Source organism: Pristiophorus japonicus, chromosome 6 (genome assembly GCF_044704955.1).
Source record: "Pristiophorus japonicus isolate sPriJap1 chromosome 6, sPriJap1.hap1, whole genome shotgun sequence".
Lineage (NCBI taxonomy): Eukaryota > Metazoa > Chordata > Chondrichthyes > Pristiophoridae > Pristiophorus > Pristiophorus japonicus.
Genome location: NC_091982.1, coordinates 262,407,366 through 262,430,189, shown reverse-complemented (window position 1 = coordinate 262,430,189; position 22,824 = coordinate 262,407,366). Strand labels below are relative to the sequence as shown.

Sequence of the window (22,824 nt, the reverse complement as noted above, 5' to 3'; positions counted from 1 at the left end):
GGCCGAAGCTAAAAAATGCCCGATTCTCTCCCCTTTAATGGAGGGGAGAGCGCGTGGTAAGGCACACGCGCTGTGACGTCACCACCGCTCTGACGCTGAGTGACAGCGGCGGAGACGCGATCCCACCCCAACTTCCGCCCCTCAGCAGGACTTATCGTCGCACTTCCGTCCCCACTATGATCGACTTGCGGTCTGACAGCAAAAAAGTTCCAAAAATCGATACAGAGTCCGCCTCAACGCTCCCGGTGGAAAAACCAGGTCGGAAATCGTTGATTTTTCAGCTTTCTGGCCTGCCTGAATTTCGACCAAGACCTCCAACATTGTAGCACTTCCTCAGAAGTGTATTAAAATGTCAGCTTTACAAAGCTCAGCAGCCATAGTAGTGCTGATAAGAAGGAAATAGCAATGCAAGCTACAAACTTCAAACTCAAACAGAAAAATTAAGCAACTACAAAGAGACCATGCCTCTATCACTTTAAATGATAATTAGGAGTGTGTTCGAAATAATCATGTTGATTTTTTTTCACTAGTGAAATCATAAGTGAAAAGGAGAGAGTGAAAGATAACCAGGAGAATTTGGATGGTAAGATAAGAATACTTGTGTTTGATAATAAAACAATAACTTTCTGACTGTCAACCATTTCACATATGCCTGTAAATAAAATTAATCTTTTTGCAGAAAATACATCTCAGTTGTCAACGGGCACAGTCAGCTGCCATAGGGACTTTCTTCTGCTGAATTTTGACCTGAGCCCTGAATACGTTGACTCTGAATTGAGAGCAATTTTGCAGTGGATAGCGGCTTCTGAACTTGGCTTTCCAGTGATTTACTTCAAAAAATCCCAGGAAAAGAGGATTCAAAAGGTAGTTTTCATTTCATTACAACTATCCCTTACTCTACTTTTTATTATTGTTGTCTTCCCCTTTAAATGTTTCCTGTACCACGTATCATTTCCAGAGCAGGTGACTGACTCCGAAACATCTTTCAATAGCACTTTACATCCAGCTATCATTAGATGTATGACAGCAGTATGGATTAGTTTTGGCCTCTGATTGTTCTCTCCCTCCCTACAGGACAGACTGTAAATAGACAAATATAGTTCCAGTATTCAAGATAAGTGACAGAACCACACCGGTCAACTACAGACTAAGCTCGACAATCAGAAAAATAAGTAAATCAATAATCAGACACAAAATGAAGAATGCCTGTATTAAAATAATAGTAAATGACAGCCAATATGGCTTCAGAAAGTGGTACAGACATTGTAAGGAAGTGAAATCCCAAATTGATGGAAAGTCATATAATAACTTCAATTATATATGATATAATAACCGTAATTTACACTGCCCATTGCTTGTTGCAGTGATATAAATTGGGGGCTGGTAATAGAACTCTGCCCACTTTGCACTGCAATGAAGGATTTTTGAGGCAGGTGTGGGACATAAGTGGCATAGGAAATGTTCATCTCAAATAGGTAGGTGCTTCTTTAACAATTCTTTTCGGGGCGAGGTTATCCTACACAGCATTTCCTGACTTTTGAGTGTGCAAGACATTGGGATAGATTTTCAACTTTCTGTCCAGTCGTAAAACTGGCATGAATCGGTTGCCTAGTATAGAAACTCCATCCGATTTTCATTTCAACCGCGGAGTGGTAGAGGGAACAAAGGCCACCTCCACTTCAGTAGCCATTCAACAGGGGGTTAGGTGATGGGCTGTTCTGTCAGTTGCCTACAGGCTCATGCTTGAACCTTGGGTTTCCTATCATTTGTTATTTTCCTTCCTCTTTAGCCTTTGCAAAGACTGGTAATGCGTGATGTGCCTCTAGAAAGGCCTTCAGAATTTCTGTCTCCGTATTGTGACTCTTCCGATTAAAATTCACTTATTTACAATTTTCCACTCCCTCTGCTATTGTGCTCGCTGCAACTCTCCAAATCTGCACATGAAAGCTATGCAAATCAGCTAACCTTGGCAAAGAGGTTGTGAATGGTACACTTCCACCTAAATCTATTTAAAACCTGCCAGTAGCCAAGGACAGAACATTGGACTCGATTATGAATCCATCTGTGATCCTGTGAAAGGTCTCTGCCAGCATATGGGACCTTTTCCGATGTGTCCATTATTCATATGCAAAATCAGGAAATTGAAGCACAAACCTTATGTTGTAGTTAGGTAATGAAGTATATTAAGGAAATGTTAATTAAATATTTAAGAAGCTTTAGCAGCTGATAAGTAATTTTTTTACAGTTCATATTATCTGTATTATCTAGATTATGTACAGAGATGGAAGGGACATTTTTCTGACTTTGCACTGCCAGCAGGGAGTTTGCTTGCCAATGGTGCATATCAGGAAATTGGTGCACTCGGCTGAAAATCAGCTCTGTAGTTTTTGGACAGAAAGTCAATTGTGACCTCACCTATATTTCTCAGTAAACACATTCCTGAAATGTAATTTATCGCCGAATTAGTGTAATATACAATGCTGGAAAAATGACTACTACCGGTGTGCTAAGGATCAGTAGGTACACTAAAGAAATCTTCCAAAAAGCACAGGTTGTATGTTGAAGTGAAAGAAGCATCACAGACCAAATCAAAGATTACAGGGGCTATAGGTTATTTTCATTTTAAAAGAGCTTTCAATAAGGAAAAAATCCCTGGTCTGTGATGTGATATTAGAGGCACCCTGAAATAGACTTGTTCATATACTGGAAAGCATTTTACTGTGTTGATACAGGTACCTATTCAATGTCATGTGAAAATGATTATGGTCAGGGAAGACCAACAGGCAGGAGCCATGGTATCAAGGACTGTAACTAAGAAATAAACTATTTGCTTTTATATAGAGTCTTTCACAGCCTAAGGATGTTCTAAAACATTTCTCAGTGAATTATTTTTGTTAAGTAGGCAAATGTGGCAGCCACTTTGTACACAAGATCCCACAAACAGCGATCGAGATGAATGACTGGTTAATCAGATTTTTGTCGAACAACGTAGGCTCAAACACGAGAACTCCCTATTCTTCTTCTTCAACTAACGCTATGGGATCTTTTACATCATCTGGATAGGTAGATGGGCCTTAAGTTAACATCTCATCCAAAAGACAGGGCCTTCAAAAATGCAGCAGTCCCTCACTGCGGCACTTAAGTGTCAACGTAGATTATGTGTTCAAGTCCTGAAATGGATTTTGAATCTACAACTTTCTGACTCAGACAAGATTGCTACCAACTGATACAAAAGCAAAATACTGCGGAACCCAACCAACTGAGCCAATCTGACAACTGGAATGCTAAATACAATTACATTACCCAATATTTTGTTCTTTGTAGGGCCTAAAAGGTTTTTGTGTAACACAATAGGAAAATCGCATAGTTCATTCCATTTGTCTAACTTGTTTCTTTGATACATTGTTTCAACTAAACTTCGTGAATTTTGGCTGGTACTAGACTTTAATGGGTTTGTTTTTATATATATTTGCCTTTTCTGTTCCATCATATTTTCTTGTGCTTTCACAAAATGAAAGACAAACTATGCATTAGAACCATGCAGTGAGATTTATCATCAAATTTTCCTTCCCTCCCTGGGTGAGGTGCCTTACCGTTGCTCTACATCTCTCCCTCATGACCACAGAGAAGGCGATTTCAGAGCTTGTGTTACACCAAGTCACTCTTGTGCACCACACATTGGCCGCAATCCTCCCAGCCCCACGAGTGCGAGTTTGGAGGTGAACCCGCTGTCAAAATGGCCCTGATTAACAGCGGGTCGGGATCCCATTCTGAACCTGCCTCCGTGTGAGTTTCTGATCTGTCAGATCTGCGTTCAGATAGCAGACCTAACAGCAAGCGGCAGGACCGGTAATAATCATTATAAGGTACTTAAATGCTAGTTAAGAGACTTAAAAGCAGGCACTTACAATTTTACCAACCTTTTGTCAAGTTTGCCATGCCTCAGAGAACACGCCAGGTAAGTGGAGTCGGGCTCTCAGTGACTCTCCAATGCTTTGGCTTGTTGACAGCTGCAGAAGTGGTATACATGCTAACATTTCACAGCTGTTCACTTTCCAATATCCGAAGCTGAAGCCTTCAGGTTTTGAAAGAGACTTTTGAGCTGTACACACTTTGAAAGCATTTACAGTGAACTCTCTATTTACAGTCACCTCCTTGGAGCAACCTCTCTCACCACTGACAGATCGCTTCTGTCATTTCAACATCACCTGCCATCTATTCCAGCAGCATCTGTGCCCTTGAAAAAAAATCTCACCTTGGTCCTTAGAATCTCACCACGATCAGCCCCAACACAAACAACATTAAACAGACCAACATCGCGAGCAACACCACCAACCTTCTCCGCAATCACCTGATGCTGCACAGTACACAGGGCGTCAGCACCCAACCACATTGCTGCCCGGGAGGCCAGTGATGTCCTAACCATGGCCACATTTACTACACCCTGACTGGCACATGATGCACCAGCTCACACCAGCTCCATAAAACATCCCTGCAATGTCCAACCCATTCCTTTCACACTCGTCACCATTGTGGGAGGTAGCCTTTTGTCTCACCATTCACTACAACTCACTAAGCCACTTCCAAAGGTGCCCACAAATCTACCTAAAAACGCAAAGTGCTGAAAATAAAGATTTTAATGTTTGACAACACATCAGCATTAACTTTACATAAACATAGGGTAAAGGACTCAAGTGCTTACCTTTGTGTGATGTTAGTTGGTAGGATTGGACAAGGATGAGGGTGGCTAGTGAAATGGGGAACTGATAATGTAGATAGGGGGATGAGTGGAGGTGCAAGGTAAGGTGGTGTAAGAATGTGCAGGGGTAGAATAGCGAAGGCAGAGTGATGGGGATGTGATGAGTGGAACAGCAGGACGATGTTGAGTGTGGCTTTGCAGTAAAGTTTCGTGATCTACTGAGATCATTGAAAGGTTTGTGCCACTGCAGCCTGGTCCTCCTGACCACATCCCTGCTTGTGCCCTCCTGTGCAACGTGCAACCAGGCTGCGTTGGTCTCCTGGTGAGGTCTCATCCATCCATTGGAATGGAAGAGAACCTCCCTTAATGCTGTTATTCACTCCATAACCATCTGGAGGGAGTCATGGGAGAGCCTGGGTGCAGCCATGCACCTTTGTACAGTGTTTGCAGTAGCTCAATGCTGCAAAACACTGACAGAAGAACTTGTCAAAAAAAAAGTTGGGAATGGTTCCTTTTAGGAAACCGGCTGATGACGCGTCATCAGATCCTCTTCCAGTTAATTGGTCGGGAAACCCACAGGGCGGGCTCAACAAGCCCCAGCCATGCAAGACTGAAGGGAGAGGGCAGGCTGGACTTCGGAGCAGGTTTCCCACGCTGCACCAATGCCGCCCGCATAGAACTCGCCTTTGTTGTTGAAATCCTGGCCTTTGGCTCACAGAGCAACACAGACACAGATCTTTGGGCCCAAGTTTCCACATGATTTGCGCCTGATTTTTAGGAGCAACTGGTGGAGAACGGACTATCTTAGAAATCGCAATTCTCCACATTTTTTTTTCTGCAGTTCTAGTCAGTTAGAACAGTTTCACTTTGGAACAGAATTTTTTCTTCAAAAGGGGGCGTGTCCGGCCACTGACGCCTGATTTGAAAGTTTCCACAGTGAAAACGTACTCCAAACTAACTTAGAATGGAGCAAGTGAAGATTTTTGTAGAACTGAAAAAACCTGTTCGACACATTAAAAAATCAGGCGCAGGTTACAAATTAGGAGTCCAGAACAAGGTGGGGGGGGGGGGGAAGGGAAGTCATTAAATTCTGTAATAAATCCTTATTTATACTTCTACAAATAAATCCAACCTGAATAAAAATTTATAAGCAAAGAAAAGATTAAATAAACCATCTTCCTACCTGTGTGAAAGTGCTTCACCCAGGGAGAATTCTGCAGGAAGCCTCACAAGTTGAGGCGTCCGTTCGATCCCGCGGGGGGGGGGGGGGGGGGAGGAAGCCGTTCGATCCCGCGGGGGGGGGGAGGAAGCCGTTCGATCCCGCGGGGGGGGGGGAGGGGGGGGAGGAAGCCGTTCGATCCCGTGGGGGGGGAGGGGGGGAGGGGGGGAGGAATCCGTTCGATCCCGCGGGGGGGGGGAGGGGGGGGGGGAGGAAGCCGTTCGATCCCGCGGGGGGGGGGAGGGGGGGGGAGGAAGCCGTTCGATCCCGCGGGGGGGGGGAGGAAGCCGTTCGATCCCGCGGGGGGGGGGGAGGGGGGGGAGGAAGCCGTTCGATCCCGTGGGGGGGGAGGGGGGGGAGGGGGGGAGGAATCCGTTCGATCCCGCGGGGGGGGGGAGGGGGGGGGGGAGGAAGCCGTTCGATCCCGCGGGGGGGGGGAGGGGGGGGGAGGAAGCCGTTCGATCCCGCGGGGGGGGGGAGGAAGCCGTTCGATCCCGCGGGGGGGGGGGGGGGGAGGAGGAAGCCGTTCGATCCCGCGGGGGGGGGGGGGGGGGGGAGGAGGAAGCCGTTCGATCCCGCGGGGGGGGGGGGGGGGGGAGGAGGAAGCCGTTCGATCCCGCGGGGGGGGGGGGGGGGGGAGGAGGAAGCCGTTCGATCCCGCGGGGGGGGGGAGGGGGGGGGGGAGGAAGCCGTTCGATCCCGCGGGGGGGGGGGGGGGGAGGGAGGGAGGAAGCCGTTCGATCCCGCGGGGGGGGGGGGGGGAGGGAGGAGGAAGCCGTTCGATCCCGCGGGGGGGGGGGGGAGGGAGGAGGAAGCCGTTCGATCCCGCGGAGGGGGCGGGGAGGGAGGAGGAAGCCGTTCGATCCCGCGGGAGCGGGGGGGGGAGGGAGGAGGAAGCCGTTCGATCCCGCGGGAGCGGGGGGGGGAGGAGGGAAACGTCTGCCTCAACTTTCTGAGGCTTCCTGCAGCTGATGGCAATGTGCTTTTATTAAAAAATATTCAAAAATTAAACAGCTACAAAGAACTACAAAAATGGCCGAGTGCCAATGTTTCCTTCACACTGCGCGTGCGTGAACACTCCAACGCGCACGCGCAGCGTTGCCGGCAGGAAAAAAACTAATTTAAATGGTACCCGCCCCCTCCCACTTACAAAATCGGCGCGAGTGTAGGCTCCGCCCCCCTGGGCGCCGCGCCAAACAGACAAGGAGCTGCAGGGCGCTCCAGAATCGCGAGTATTTTTTCCGGCGCCGTTTTCGGCGCGAAAAACGGGCGCCCAGCTCGGAGGGGCGCCCGTTTTTTATCGTGTGGAAACTTGGGCCCCATATATCTGTTTTGTTGGGGAAATGCAGTAATGTTAGAGATCTTTAAAATCAGTTTTCAGTTTTGGTTTCTGGTAGGGTTTCAGTGGCAGTTTCACTAAATCAGCACCAAAGATTGAGGAAATCTGGGAGTAGCCTAAAAACAGGTGTGAATGACTCACCACCCAAATTTTGTTGCTTTTTTCAAAATGATGAAAATTGGAATAACTTTGTACTTGCACATGTAAATTCCAAGGAAATTCCATGCCATTATCTGGTGATTTATCTTATTGTTGTTTGTGGGACTTTGCTGTGTACAAATTGATGGTGAATTCTGTAGACAGACAGTTTTCTTTCTCTTTGCAGTACGACGTGTCAAGGCAAAACACTCTGTTGTGCAATAACAAATTTCTTTGTTTGGATTCAGTTTTTAGATGTTGTCCGCTCTGCTCACCAGAAAGCCTGGAAGCTCAAAGATCTGTTTCTCGCAATCCTGCAGTACTGTAAATTACAAGAGGAGGGAGAAAGGCTTCCAACAAGCAGTCTGTTTGATTGGCTCCTTGAATTTGGCTAAATTTGCCAAAGATTAATTTGCAATGTTGACTATGTAGGTAAAAAGGTATAATTGAGACTGTTTGACATTTGGAATTGGTTTGTTTGACTATTTTAAAGCCAGCTTGTGTTCTGCTTGAAGTGACTAATCATATATCATGTACACATGGGGCAAACCAAGTGGTATTGTACACAACATGTGAAAGCTAGCAATTGTATGTATGTCAAACAAGAGCAATTTGCTATTTATACCCAAGACAGTTTCTACTGTGTGCTATTTGCAGAGTTGACGTAGCTATCTATGATTATACGTGGATAAATATGCTCTCTCATTACCAAAACAGCTCCACTATTATAGTGGGCATACAATGTACTCATTTTGCAGTGTACATGTATAAGAGCTGACACAGATGTAAACAAGCTACACAGTACAAAGCTGGATAAGTTGTTGCCTTTTACCTGATGTGTACTGTACATGTGAAGAAGCTGACACTGACCTACACAAGCCATATAGCATCAGACAGCAACAAACCGTCAACTTTTAACAAGTGTGTACTGTACATGTATATTTGTGTGGCATGTAGTTAGAGCAGATTTGGATAGCGTTTGTAAAAAATATTTTTGCAATCATCTTATTAAAACAGTATAATGTATGTACAGTGAGCATGTATATCTATACAACCAAACTTTAAGTTAGTGTATAGATCCAGACAACCATAACTGCAACAATGATTTTAATGTACTGATACTGCTTACTCTGTTGAAATAGTCATACAATATTAAGTCAAACATTAGAATGCAACACCGAAAAATGCTGTCTATCCAAACCAAAACCTTTGCCAAATGCTGCCAATCACAGTTATAACTCTGCTCCGAGTTCCAGCCAGCTCGTGTTACAGGGGCCGTATTGTCTGGCAACACAAACAAATAAATGAGAATCATTCCAGCTGGAAACTGCACACTGTGATTAAAACATTGGCATTCTAGAGATCTATCTTTATTTTTGTCAGTCACATGTTTAAAACTGTACAATATGACAATTGAAAGGAAAGTAACAGCAGGTTTTGTCAGTGACAAGGTTGGGGGATAAATAGAAGATTTGCCTTGTGCAATTTCCATTTGGCCTGATTATTTGTTTATTTTCAAAACAATGCTGTTCCTTTAAAAGATCAATATCAAAGCACAAATCTTGGAGATCAGAGGGAAGTTTGGGACAAGCTACAACGAAGGCTAAAATCTACAGTATGTCATTAAAAACAAATACTCGGGGTCAAAAGGAATTTGGATTTTGTACGAGAAGTATGGGTTCATTTGTAATACTTCATAATCCAGTTACTTTGCTAGATTTAGTCAAGTTACATTTTTTTTACAATTTATTTACAGTACCATACCAAAACGGTGAAGTAGAATAGAAAATGTGCACCTCAAAATCCCACTGAAGTCTTGTTTAGGTTTTAGTGCTTTACCATGTAAATTAGTGTGACAATACTTTCTGGATTACTGTAAGAACTTCGCATGACATACATCCATATTCTTCATGTTATTCAATGAAACTGGACTCATCGTGGATATGACTTACAATAAATACTGAGTAAAAGTGTCATGACTGGTTTTGTTCCTCTGAATTGCATAACCCTTCCTCCTCTCCTTCTCCCCTCCCCCCAACCTCTGTGTTGAAAACATTTGACTTATTGTTCACTTTAGTAGGGGAAGGCAGACCATTACTAACTAGTGTTTTGAATAGTCTGCCTCACAAAGAATAAAATATTAATTTTACCTTTATATTAAAATTCTGGTAACTGTCATGTAACTGATGAGTTTAGCATCAACACCATGACCATCAAGCATTACGTCAGTTTTCTTCCTCAGTTGACTCGGCTTTTAAGTTTCTGGGACTGAAATTCCATGGCACTCCTGCCTGGTCTCGGCCATTTTCAGGAGGTTCAGATTTGAGTTGTAAGGAAAATTGTTCGTACACTTGATTGGTACCAGTATCCATTGCAAGTGGGTACTGAATGTTTTGGTGGAACCTAGCCTGAAAAAAATATAAACCTGGAGGCTCAAGTCATTTCTTTTGCTTACTGATCCAAATCAGACACGTTTCAGTAAAGGAAAGCACATGAAGTGACTGCTTATTATTTTCTCTATGTAGAGTTTTGTGTGATGTAGAAAAGCATTGCAAACAATAAAGTATAGCTATAGCTTCTTTGCAAATGACAAAGTAAATGTACCTCCCTTTAAAGTTCCTTCCCTACACAGGTGTTACTCATTTGCTCATCATAATAAGCACACAAGAAAAAAAACTATATACCTTTCTAATTGCTGAAAATTGAATGTGCAACACCAAAAAGGTCAAAGTTTAGTTGTTCACTACACAATGTATCCTGCAGGTATGAGGGATAAAGTTCGTCTTCAACTTGAGCACATTACCTGGTTCTTCTTTATTTGCAGAACATTAGAGGGCTGATATTATAAATGCACACTCCCAGCAGGGACCCCCGGTTCGTGGCAATGCATATTGGGAAATCGCAAATGACCTCTGTGATTTTCCATTCCTTCATTTTAATGCATGGAAAATCATGGGGAAAAGCCTGCGATTTCTTAATTTGCACTACTGGCAAGCAAGGTCTCCTGCTGGAGCACGTATTCATAAAAACTGAACCTCAGTAGTAACTGCTTTCTAATTAGCGTTGGATACCGTTGTGCATAGGATTAATGAAGACAGCAACACATTTAAATGAAGAACTCCTGGAAACAGACCAAACATTTATTTTGTAAACAAAGTGAAGAAGGTTTAGGTGGTCAGCTTGTATGACAGAATATTTCAGTATAATTGTGGTACTTTATAAAAGCATTTGACTTAGATGCAACAACTCACGATGATCAAACACCATCAAATACAGTTTTTTAAATATTTGCAAACATCAGAACAGTTAAAACTTGGTAGTGTATCATGAATCACATTAAAAATTAAACTTATTGTAACAAACCTCTTGTTAGAAAGAATAAAATCTTGCTCTGGTCTTATAGAAGCTTTGTTGCAGTCAGAGGTGCAGCTCACGCTTTGTTTAAGATAATTCTATGATGAGCTGAACTATCTTATTTGCCACGAGTTTGCAATAAAATGTTTCTGTTCACAATTAAAATACTGAACATGCTGCTTAGAATTCTTCACAAGTCCTTCTTTGAGACGATGAATGTCTGAAACAGTATAGACTCTCACTTCTAGGACAACATTACAGCATTTTTATTCTAGAGGTTTATCGGTATGAATTTACTAAGTTAGCTTTAATAACTCCATCTTCATTCAGCGCCATATCCTGCAAGTGTTATCCTTGCTTCCTGTATTATAATAAAAAAGTAAATTTCATTTTTCTTACTTCAAATAAATGCTAGCCTTGCCAGCGATGCCCACATCCCATGAATGAATAACAAAGAAATAAGCCAAAGATCGCCAACATTTTAGAATTAATACTGGACATCAAATTTATTTCTGAACCTGCAGTGCTGGTTAAAGAGGAGATTAATGCAATAGTTAGGAAAGACATTAGCTTGGATGATGTGGAATCTATATGGGTAGAGCTGCAGAACATCAAAGGGCAAAAAACGTTAGTAGGAGTTGTGTACAGACCTCTAAACAGTAATAGGGATGTTGGGGAGGGCATCAAACAGGAAATTAGGGGTGCATGCAATAAAGGTGTAGCAGTTATAATGGGTGACTTTAATATGCACATAGATTGGGCTAGCCAAACTGGAAGCAATACGGTGGAGGAGGATTTCCTGGAGTGCATAAGGGATGGTTTTCTAGACCAATATGTTGAGGAACCAACTAGGGGGGAGGCCATCTTAGACTGGGTGTTGTGTAATGAGAGAGGATTAATTAGCAATCTCATTGTGCGAGGCCCCTTGGGGAAGAGTGACCATAATATGGTGGAATTCTGCATTAGGATGGAGAATGAAACAGTAAATTCAGAGACCATGGTCCAGAACTTAAAGAAGGGTAACTTTGAAGGTATGAGGCGTGAATTGGCTAGGATAGATTGGCGAATGATACTTAGGGAGTTGACTGTGGATGGGCAATGGCAGACATTTAGAGACCGCATGGATGAATTACAACAATTGTACATTCCTGTCTGGCGTAAAAATAAAAAAGGGAAGGTGGCTCAACCGTGGCTATCAAGGGAAATCAGGGATAGTATTAAAGCCAAGGAAGTGGCATACAAATTGGCCAGAAATAGCAGCGAACCTGGGGACTGGGAGAAATTTAGAACTCAGCAGAGGAGGACAAAGGGTTTGATTAGGGCAGGGAAAATGGAGTACGAGAAGAAGCTTGCAGGGAACATTAAGGCGGATTGCAAAAGTTTCTATAGGTATGTAAAGAGAAAAAGGTTAGTAAAGACAAACGTAGGTCCCCTGCAGTCAGAATCAGGGGAAGTCATAACGGGGAACAAAGAAATGGCAGACCAATTGAACAAGTACTTTGGTTCGGTATTCACTAAGGAGGATACAAACAACCTTCCGGATATAAAAGGGGTCAGAGGGTCTAGTAAGGAGGGGGAACTGAGGGAAATCTTTATTAGTCGGGAAATTGTGTTGGGAAAATTGATGGGATTGAAGGCCGATAAATCCCCAGGGCCTGATGGACTGCATCCCAGAGTACTTAAGGAGGTGGCCTTGGAAATAGTGGATGCATTGACAGTCATTTTCCAACATTCCATTGACTCTGGATCAGTTCCTATGGAGTGGAGGGTAGCCAATGTAACCCCACTTTTTAAAAAAAGGAGGGAGAGAGAAAACAGGGAATTATAGACCGTCAGCCTGACCTCAGTAGTGGGTAAAATGATGGAATCAATTATTAAGGATGTCATAGCAGTGCATCTGGAAAATGGTGACATGATAGGTCCAAGTCAGCATGGATTTGTGAAAGGGAAATCATGCTTGACAAATCTTCTGGAATTTTTTGAGGATGTTTCCAGTAAAGTGGACAAAGGAGAACCAGTTAATGTGGTATATTTGGACTTTCAGAAGGCTTTCGACAAGGTTCCACACAAGAGATTAATGTGCAAAGTTAAAGCACATGGGATTGGGGGTAGTGTGCTGACGTGGATTGAGAACTGGTTGTCAGACAGGAAGCAAAGAGTAGGAGTAAACGGGTACTTTTCAGAATGGCAGGCAGTGACTAGTGGGGTGCCGCAAGGTTCTGTGCTGGGGCCCCAGCTGTTTACATTGTACATTAATGATTTAGACGAGGGGATTAAATGCAGTATCTCCAAATTTGCGGATGACACTAAGTTGGGTGGCAGTGTGAGCTGCGAGGAGGATGCTATTAGGCTGCAGAGTGACTTGGATAGGTTAGGTGAGTGGGCAAATGCATGGCAGATGAAGTATAATGTGGATAAATGTGAGGTTATCCACTTTGGTGGTAAAAACAGAGAGACAGACTATTATCTGAATGGTGACAGATTAGGAAAAGGGAAGGTGCAACGAGACCTGGGTGTCATGGTACATCAGTCATTGAAGGTTAGCATGCAGGTACAGCAGGCGGTTAAGAAAGCAAATGGCATGTTGGCCTTCATAGCGAGGGGATTTGAATACAGGGGCAGGGAAGTGTTGCTACAGTTGTACAGGGCCTTCGTGAGGCCACACCTGGAGTATTATGTCCAGTTTTGGTCTCCTAACTTGAGGAAGGACATTCTTGCTATTGAGGGAGTGCAGCGAAGATTCACCAGACTGATTCCCGGGATGGTGGGACTGACCTATCAAGAAAGACTGGATCAACTGGGCTTGTATTCACTGGAGTTCAGAAGAATGAGAGGGGACCTCATGGAAACGTTTAAAATTCTGACGGGTTTAGACAGGTTGGATGCAGGAAGAATGTTCCCAATGTTGGGGAAGTCCAGAATCAGGGGTCACAGTCTGAGGATAAGGGGTAAGCCATTTAGGACCGAGATGAGGAGAAACTTCTTCACCCAGAGAGTGGTGAACCTGTGGAATTCTCTACCACAGAAAGTAGTTGAGGCCAATTCACTAAATATATTCAAAAGGGAGTTAGATGAAGTCCTTACTACTCGGGGGATCAAGGGTTATGGCGAGAAAGTAGGAAGAGGGTACTGAAGTTTGATGTTCAGCCATGAACTCATTGAATGGCGGTGCAGGCTAGAAGGGCTGAATGGCCTGCTCCTGCACCTATTTTCTATGTTTCTATGTAATGACTTCACATACAAGTTCAGTAGCCTCCAGTGAACAGACTTGGAGTGGGCTTAGTGACACCTCAATCAAGAAAAATAAGAACTAAAAGTTACACCAACAAGGCACACTATTTAAAAACATATATACATCAGGGAGTAATTGAAGGATGTAATCTAATATAGGATAAAATTATTTGCTTGTCTAAACTGTCCCATTTAAACGATTAGCCTTTCCAATATTAATCAAGTTCACTTCCAGGTGGGTCAGTACAGACTGAATGTTCCTCGACTGCTAATTAGGAAAGAATTTTGTTGTGCTTTCTAGGGGTGCAAGGAGGGGAGAAAAGAAAAAAAAATCATAGAAACATACAGCACAGAAGGAGGCCAGTTGGCCTATTAGTGCCTGTGCCAGCTCTTTGAAAGAGCTAATCAATTAGCCCCACTCCCCTGCTCTTTTTCCATAGCCCTGCAAGTTTTTTTTTCTTTTTCAAGTATATATCCATTTCTCTTTTGAAAATTACTGTTGAATCTGCTTCCACTACTCTGCCAGGCAGAAAAATAATTATATTAATATTCTTCAAGTCTCACTTCATACAGTACCTGTGATGATGGCATTTCCTTCATAGTTAAAAGCACATGAGAAAATTTCATCGGTATGGCCTTCGAGCACTTGGAGGCATTGGCCTGTGCGAGGATCCCAAAGCCTGGACGTTTTATCAGAACTGCCGGTCAGAATACGACTGCCCTGAGGATTGAAACAAATCTGACAAAAGCATTGTAACATTAGAATGCTGCATTAACATCACCAGAACTACTCATGCTGCCTAATCAGACGCTACATTATTTTTCTAGTTAAAATGCAAACTTCGCCAGCACTAAATATGATTTTCAAAATCACACATGCGTTGGTCGCCCATGATGCATTGTGGGTTTGTTGGAGCAGCCTTCGTTCCTCATAAAGATATTCCTGTATATGCCACATGTTTAAAGTAACAGCCGGTTTCTCTTCATCTCATTATATATCCATCTGGGATGACCACCCAATAGTGCTGGCCATTTCCTGTCAAGCAGCACTGCATTTCTCTGTTTGGGGAAACCAAATTGACTAAGTATAAAGGGGCCGATCTTTGACTTGCACTTGAACCTGGAATGATGTTAGTAGAGCGATAGCACCGCCCGTCCGATGCTGGTGTCAGGAAGAAAAACACATTTTCTGTTCTGGCTTCATTCAACTGCTGCCAGCGAGCTGCAGGTGGAAAATGCCCAAAACCGGCAGGTCGGATGTCAGAGCTGGTGGGCGAGAGTGGAAATTAGGTAAGGCGCCGGAGGACACGGGATCCAAGGAAATGGTCCCTGACGGGAGGTGCTGAAGACGGTTTGACATCACTTGATAAATGAGCAGCTAGCAGGAGGGTGGGAAATTGGCTGGCTCCCACACTGAGCCAGCCAGTTGTGGGGGATGGAAGTAATCTTGGTGGGGGCATTGAATGGGCCTGCACTCCTGTTCCTCCTGGCTCCACCAAAAAAAATCAAACATTTCCAGGGTTGTTTTCAGAGTGGCCTCCAGTGGTCTCTGCTCCTTTGTACCTGAAAATTGCATTTGGAGTCCGACAACTGATGGAGGGCGACAATTTGCATATTTAAGCAGCCTCCTGCCTGATTTAGGCAGGTGGGTTACCCGCCCATTTACAAGCCTGCCTGAAAATTGCATCAGGCAACCCTTGGGTGTCAATTTAACACTGGAGGTACCCTCTCCCCCTGATTTTCAACTGCTAGCTGCTCGTTTATCAGGTGATGTCAAACCGACCCCTTCAGCACCAACCTCCTGTCAGGGACCATTTCCTTTGGTTCCCCAGTGTCCTCTGGCTCCTTACCTAATTTCCACTCCTGCCCACCAGCTCTGACATCACACCCACCGGTTTCGAGCAATGTGATTGCTGAAATTCTTTCTATATTACTTTTGTTTGGAATCAGATTCAATTTCCATGAAATCTAGTCTTAGATTTTTGTTTATAAAATTTTGCTGGCCTTGTTCTTGCTATATTGCTTGTTAGAAAATCAGGTTAATGACAGCTGAATCTGAATGAAGTGGGAAGAGCTTTACAGTGGTTGTAGTCTTCAACACCACATAAAGCACAGAACTAACACAATTGTCCTTGTAGCAAATTTTGAAATAAATGCATGATATGACGTTCATTATTAATATATGGTCATTTTAAAAAAATTTTTTTAAATATATAACGGGCAAGAAAATACCTTTTGTGGAAGGCATTCCTCAGGTATTTTTGTAGTTTATTTTGCTCAAAATAGTTTTGATCTTTGTACCTTCAGAAAGACTGAAGCCATGGCCTCTATATTCACTGGAATGGCAAGGGGCGGGGGGGGGGTGGGGGGGAAGAGGAGGAGGAAGGGAGGATTTATGGTAAGGAAACCCAGAAGTGCTGCTTGGCTGCTTGTCGTGCGAGGAAGGCCCAGGATCAGATAAGTTTCAGTTGTTGGGGGTAGAGATCACCAGGGGCTGCGGGGTCGCGGGTGATGTGGAGCTTGGTTGAGGAGGGTGGGGGACGATCCCGGGAGGGGCAGGGGGGAAAATGGTCAGACATCGCGGGGATTCAGGTCAGGTCGGAGATCCCGGGGCAGGGAGGGTTACAGGTTACTTGTTGGGTCTGCTCCGCCTGGCCCACAAGCACTCCTGTAAAAGCACTTTCCTGATCCAGCCCATCTTGCCTCCTTTTACCTTCGGGTTTCCTGAGCCCAAGAAAACCCGGCCAACATGGGTTAAAAATAGAAACCTTGTAAAAAATGGAAGCATGCTGCCTCCTTAAAGGATTTCAATGTGCAGAGTGCAGAGTGCAGATTGGTTGCCCGCCCCTCATTAAAACGGAAGTGGGCGGGTTCGAGGGAGGTTGAATTCCTAACATTTCAGATTCTTAACATTTTACCCTCTCACCCAAACCAAACCAACCTGTTTTTGAGCGTTAAAATTTCCACCCCATGTTTTTAGGCCCCTCCAAAGTCACTCTGCCAATGTAGATTACAGAGGTAGGTCCAGAGTCATCACGAGTGTACAAAAGACAGGGGGGCCAAAATCGCCATCTGCCCCAAACGGGGCGTACCTACAGTTATTAAACATTGGATTGGAGCAGAGAATCTGGCGATTTTCAGGTCTGTTTGTTTGATTTTTCCGGTCGGAGCGGTGTTGCTGTCATCGGCGGGGGTGGAAGTGCGGGTGGGTCGGAACGGCCATCACTCCAAGAGCTGATGACGTCAGCGTGACACGGATGTACCGCGTCGTGCGACGCATCACAACATCCCACCCCTTCAGTTAAAGGGGAGGGCCGCTGTGAACTCTGCTGCCACTAGGCCACCAGGGAGGATTTTGGCCAGGCCAACGGCCTGGCACCCAACAGGGTGTCGGCCGACAATAAATTATAACATGGAGTTGCTGCAGCATGACCTCCCCTTTAAGGGCAGATGCATCGCCCAGCCACAGACAGCTCCCCACTGGGGAAAGCTGTCAGTAGCACCGACTGGTGGTGGCGCCGTTCCTGCAGGGCAATTCTGCGCGGGGTTCAGAATGGGGGTCAGTAAGGGGTCGGCGCGTGCCCAATGTGGAGGGAAAACGGGCAGTGCGGTAACCTGTTCCTGCCATTCTGGCCCAGGGGCAATTTCGGTCAGGTTGACCATCCGTCTGCCCCTGGTCAGTAAGAACATAAGGATTAGGAACGGAGTAGGCCATCTAGCCCCTCAAGCCTGCTCCGCCATTCAAAAAGATCATGGCTGATCTGGCCGTGGACTCAGCTCCACTTACCCGCCCGCTCCCCGTAACCCTTAATTCCCTTATTGGTTAAAAATCTATCTATCTGTGATTTGAATACATTCAATGAGCTAGCCTCAACTGCTTCCTTGGGCAGAGAATTCCGCAGATTCACAACCCTCTGGGAGAAGAAATTCCTTCTCAACTCGGTTTTAAATTGGCTCCCCCGTATTTTGAGGCTGTGGCCTCTAGTTCTCGTCTCCCCGACCAATGGAAACAGCCTCTCTGCCTCTATCTTGTCTATTCCTTTCATTATTTTAAATGTTTCTATAAGATCACCTCTCATCCTTCTGAACTCCAACGAGTAAAGACCCAGTCTACTCAATCTATCATCATAAGGTAACCTCCTCATCTCCGGAATCAGCCTAGTGAATCGTCTCTGTACCCCCTCCAAGACTAGTATATCCTTCCTTAAGTTAGATGATCAAAACTGCACGCAGTACTCCAGGTGCGGCCTCACCAATACCCTATACAGTTGCAGCAGGACCTCCCTGCTTTTGTACTCCATCCCTCTCGCAATGAAGGCCAACATGTCATTCGCCCTTCCTGATTACCTGCTGCACCTGCAAACTAACTTTTTTTGGGATTCATGCACAAGGAGGACCTGCTCGATGGCGGAGGAGTGGGCTGGATGGCGCCACGCGGCCGATGCCATCGAGTCGCTAAAAACAGCTCTGGGCCCTGACTCCGTTAGGTGCATCGAGGAGGCTCAAGCACGTGGGGAGATCCCGTCCGAACTGACCCCCGTCCGGACGGAATTCCTCATCGGCGTCAAACCCCGGAACCTCCCTCGGGGGCCGGCGCCTCACAACTTGAGCCGCCTCGGGGAAATCCCCTCCGTGCCTTTCAGTTCCGCGCGGAGGGGTTTCCTATACGGGCTGCTCCTGCACACTCTCAACTTTGCCATCCTCGCCGGCCGTCCGGACACGCCATGGCGTACCATCTTGCCGTCCGGAGGAGGCGGGGGTCCCCGATGGAGGGCACTCTACGCAGGGGTCCTCCCACTATTCATCGGGGACTTGGCCTGGAGGGTGGTGCACGGAGCAGTGCCGTGCAATAAATTTTTAAGCCGGTTCACGGACTCCCAGGCCGCCTGCAATTTCTGCGGTCTGGAGGAGTCCGTGTTCCATGTTTTTATTGAGTGCACGAGGTTGCAGCCCCTGTTCCATTATTTGAAGGGGCTGCTCCTGAAATTCTGGCTGCACTTCAGTCCCACTCTCCTGATCTTTGGGCACCCTGTGCGGAGGGGAGCGGGTAGGTCCGAAGGCCTCCTCGTAGGACTGCTCCTGGGCACGGCCAAGGGTGCCATCAGCCGGTCCAGGCAGCGGGCGGTCGAGGGGGTCATTCAACCTGACTGCCTGCCTCTCTTCCGCTCTTGCATCCGGTCCAGGGTGTCCTTGGAGATGGAGCACGCGGTGTCCACCGGTACGCTCGCGGCCTTCCGCGAGAGGTGGGCACCGGAGGGACTGGAGTGCATCATCACGCCCGGCAACCAAATTTTAATTTGATTTTACGTTTTAAAGTTTAATTTGTTTTAATTGCCGGTGCTTTTAGTGTCCCCTTCCCTTTTATAGGGGGCACCGGAAAAAATTTGATTTTAGCACCCCAAAAAAAACCAAAAAAAAAGAAAAAAAAGGGGCCTTGTAAATGTCTGCTGTGTCATCCAGGGCGGGTGGCACGGTTTAATGTTTTATGTTTTACAGATAAACTCTAAAAGAGTTTCATGCACAAGGACCCCCAGGTCCCTCTGCACCGCAGCATGTTGTAATTTCTCCCCATTCAAATAATATTCCCTTTTACTGTTTTTTTTCCCAAGGTGGATGACCTCACATTTTCCGACATTGTATTCCATCTGCCAAACCTTAGCCCATTCGCTTAACCTATCTAAATCTCTTTGCAGCCTCTCTGTGTCCTCTACACAACCCGCTTTCCCACTAATCTTTGTGTCATCTGCAAATTTTGTTACACTACACTCTGTGCCCTCTTCCAGGTCATCTATATTGTAAACAGTTGTGGTCCCAGCACTGATCCCTGTGGCACACCACTAACCACCGATTTCCAACCTGAAAAGGACCCATTTATCCCGACTCTCTGCTTTCTGTTAGCCAGCCAATTCTCTATCCATGCGAATACATTTCCTCTGACTCCGCGTACCTTTATCTTCTGCAGTAACCTTTTGTGTGGCACCTTATCGAATGCCTTTTGGAAATCTAAATACACCACATCCATCGGTACACCTCTATCCACCATGCTCGTTATATCCTCAAAGAATTCCAGTAAATTAGTTAAACATGATTTCCCCTTCATGAATCCATGTTGCGTCTGCTTGATTGCACTATTCCTATCTAGATGTCCCGCTATTTCTTCCTTAATGATAGCTTCAAGCATTTTCCCCACTACAGATGTTAAACTAACCGGCCTATAGTTATCTGCCTTTTGTCTGCCCCTTTTTTTAAACAGAGGCCTCTCCGCTCCATTCCCGCCTCTTCGAGGCCGTAATGGAGCTTATAGAGGGGGGCCATTTCAGCCCCTGGGTGTTTATAATAAATTAAATCTTTATCATACAACTGGAACAGTAAGAACTCCCCCATGACTTTCTTCCCTTTAAATTACATAAATGGTAAATTAGGGCACATCAAAAGGAGTTTAAACTAATGATAAAGTCAGTTACCTGAGAAATGGGAGGGCTGATTTTCTTATAATTACACTTGGTCAGAAAGCGCACGGCACATAATGGGGAGAATCTCACATCTCTAATAATGCTTTTGTCCATTTTGTGCACAAAGACAATCCTTTAAGCTCAAGTGCTACAAGAGGAAAATCTGCCCTAGGATTTTTAGGAAAATTCGAAGGTCAACAGTCGAGAACCAGAGAAGTTGTACAGTCGTGTCATTCATACGGTTTTGTCAGTGCGGGAATGAAGATTTACATAGGATTTAAGGCTGTTTCAATTCTTTCAAGGTCAGGCAGCTCCAGAGCTTCAAGGCAATTGTACAGAAATATTTATTAAACAGCTCATAGGGAAGTGTTATTTTGAGAATAATGGTGTTTAATGAAACGTGCTTCATCATTATCCTTCCACATAATAAAAACATTTGCTTCAACTTCTTGACTTGTATCACACAGATACACGCATCACTGCAAGCATGAAAAAATCTATAAAAATGCTAATCATACTCCAGCACCCTCCTCCAAGCAGAATTATCATTTCTCTGCCACCTTATTTTGTGATAGTTTTTTTCCACCATCATTAATTAAATCCATTGCTGCTGGGTAGTAAATAATTTGATCATCTCTAGGGTAATACTGAATGTGGAATTTATTTATGTAGTGACAGTATTGCTACTGCTCTCAATCAGAGTCTGTTGAGATAATATGGCAGACGCCCATCTCACAGCGACCTGTTTTTCTTGCATGAAATTGGCATTTGACCTCTGAATTTTGTGTCGTTATATATCACTCGTAAATTGCATCAGAAGTGTGCCAGATACAGTATTGCCTTGGCCAACTATTACTCATCTAAGGTGCCCACCTAAAACGTCCGTTAGGTTGATTTCACGCCAGTTGCAAGACTCCGAATGTCAAATTTAGATACAAATTGGTGCAACTTGTGCCTAGTCGTACCAAATCGAATGGCCCAACCTGCCATCGTAAAAGGGCCCACCGGAGGCCTCTCAAAAATAGGCACAGGAAATTTTCATGTTTGTTTGTGGGCCCAAGAAAGGCAAGAGTGCTCCTCTGCAGCCCACAAAAAACTCTGGTCCGCTGTTAGCGCGTTCGAGCCAGCTGGAAGACTAGATCTGCCATCTGGTTCTGCACAAGAGCCAGCCAATATTTAGCCCTCCCCGATGGATGGCACCCGTTTGTCACCCACAGCATTTATGAAGCCCGAAGCTTTGACTCAGCACTGACCAGTGCTCAGAGCAATTGTTTTGCTGAATTTGTGCCTGTTTTGAGTCAAAATACTCTACTAAAACTTATCTTTTATACAATCATTCTCTAGCAAGCTTTTCTAAACCTACCTTGGAGATTTCTCCTTCATGACCCTCTAGCTTCACCATACACTTGCGGCTGGCTGCGCTGTAAACTCTTGCAGTACCTTCAAGCAAACAAGAACATATTCAGCATCGAGACTTCTCTGCACAGATGTATTAAACAACTGTAATGAAGCGAAATCTGCTCATGATTAGCTGTAAATTATATCTTGCTAAGTATTGAACAGTTGGTATCTACCACGGAATGATTTCAAGTATTACCTATTCCCTGGCTTCAGTTGACCATTAGAAACCAGACAAGGATGGCATCAGAACCTAATTACCAACTCGTAAAGATTACTTAATTATTCTGTAAATGGCTGTCAGTGATAACTTCATTAACCCAGAAGGGGTTAAATATACCTTGTAAATATACTCTAGTGAGAAGGAGGAACTGAAGGATATCCTTATAAAGCGGGAAATTGTGTTAGGGAAATTGATGGAACTGAAGGCCGATAAATCCCCGGGGTCTGATAGTCTGCATCCCAGAGTACTTAAGGAAGTGGCCCTAGAAATAGTGGATGCATTGGTGATCATTTTCCAACAGTCTATCGACTCTGGATCAGTTCCTATGGACTGGAGGGTAGCTAATGTAACATCACTGTTTAAAAAAGGAGGGAGAGAGAAAACGGCTAATTATAGACCGGTTAGCCTGACATCAGTAGTGGAGAAAATGTTAGAATCAATTATTAAAGATGAAATAGCAGCGCATTTGGAAAGCAGTGACAGGATCGGTCCAAGTCAGCATGGATTTATGAAAGGGAAATCATGCTTGTCAAATCTTCTGGAATTTTTTGAGGATGTAACTAGTAGAGTGGACAAGGCAGAACCAGTGGATGTGGTGTATTTGGACTTTCAAAAGTCTTTTGACAAGGTCCCACACAAGAGATTGGTGTGCAAAATCAAAGCCCATGGTATTGGGGGTAATGTACTGATGTGGATAGAGAACTGGTTGGCAGACAGGAAGCAGAGAGTCGGGATAAACGGGTCCTTTTCAGAATGGCAGGCAGTGATTAG

The 22,824-nt window shown here is 44.8% G+C and overlaps 2 protein-coding genes across 4 annotated transcripts in view; one reads left to right on the top strand and one right to left on the bottom strand.

Annotated features, from left to right (window-relative positions):
* sphkap (SPHK1 interactor, AKAP domain containing) overlaps positions 1-9,369 on the top strand; it is a 447,045-nt gene extending 437,676 nt beyond the window's left edge. For all 3 annotated transcript variants that reach the window (XM_070883916.1, XM_070883917.1, XM_070883915.1), the window contains 3 exons: positions 531-583; positions 680-864; positions 7,644-9,369. In XM_070883916.1, the coding sequence (XP_070740017.1) occupies positions 531-583; positions 680-864; positions 7,644-7,790 (385 nt within the window). In that variant the 3' untranslated portion in view covers positions 7,791-9,369. The remainder of the gene's footprint in view (positions 1-530; positions 584-679; positions 865-7,643) is intronic.
* A 1,152-nt stretch (positions 9,370-10,521) lies between these two features.
* daw1 (dynein assembly factor with WDR repeat domains 1) overlaps positions 10,522-22,824 on the bottom strand; it is a 92,150-nt gene continuing 79,847 nt past the window's right edge. Inside the window, exons 11-13 of the mRNA XM_070882507.1 lie at positions 21,796-21,872; positions 14,557-14,719; positions 10,522-11,110 (exon numbers count right to left, since the gene is read on the bottom strand). Of these exons, the coding sequence (XP_070738608.1) occupies positions 11,076-11,110; positions 14,557-14,719; positions 21,796-21,872 (275 nt within the window). The 3' untranslated portion in view covers positions 10,522-11,075. The remainder of the gene's footprint in view (positions 11,111-14,556; positions 14,720-21,795; positions 21,873-22,824) is intronic.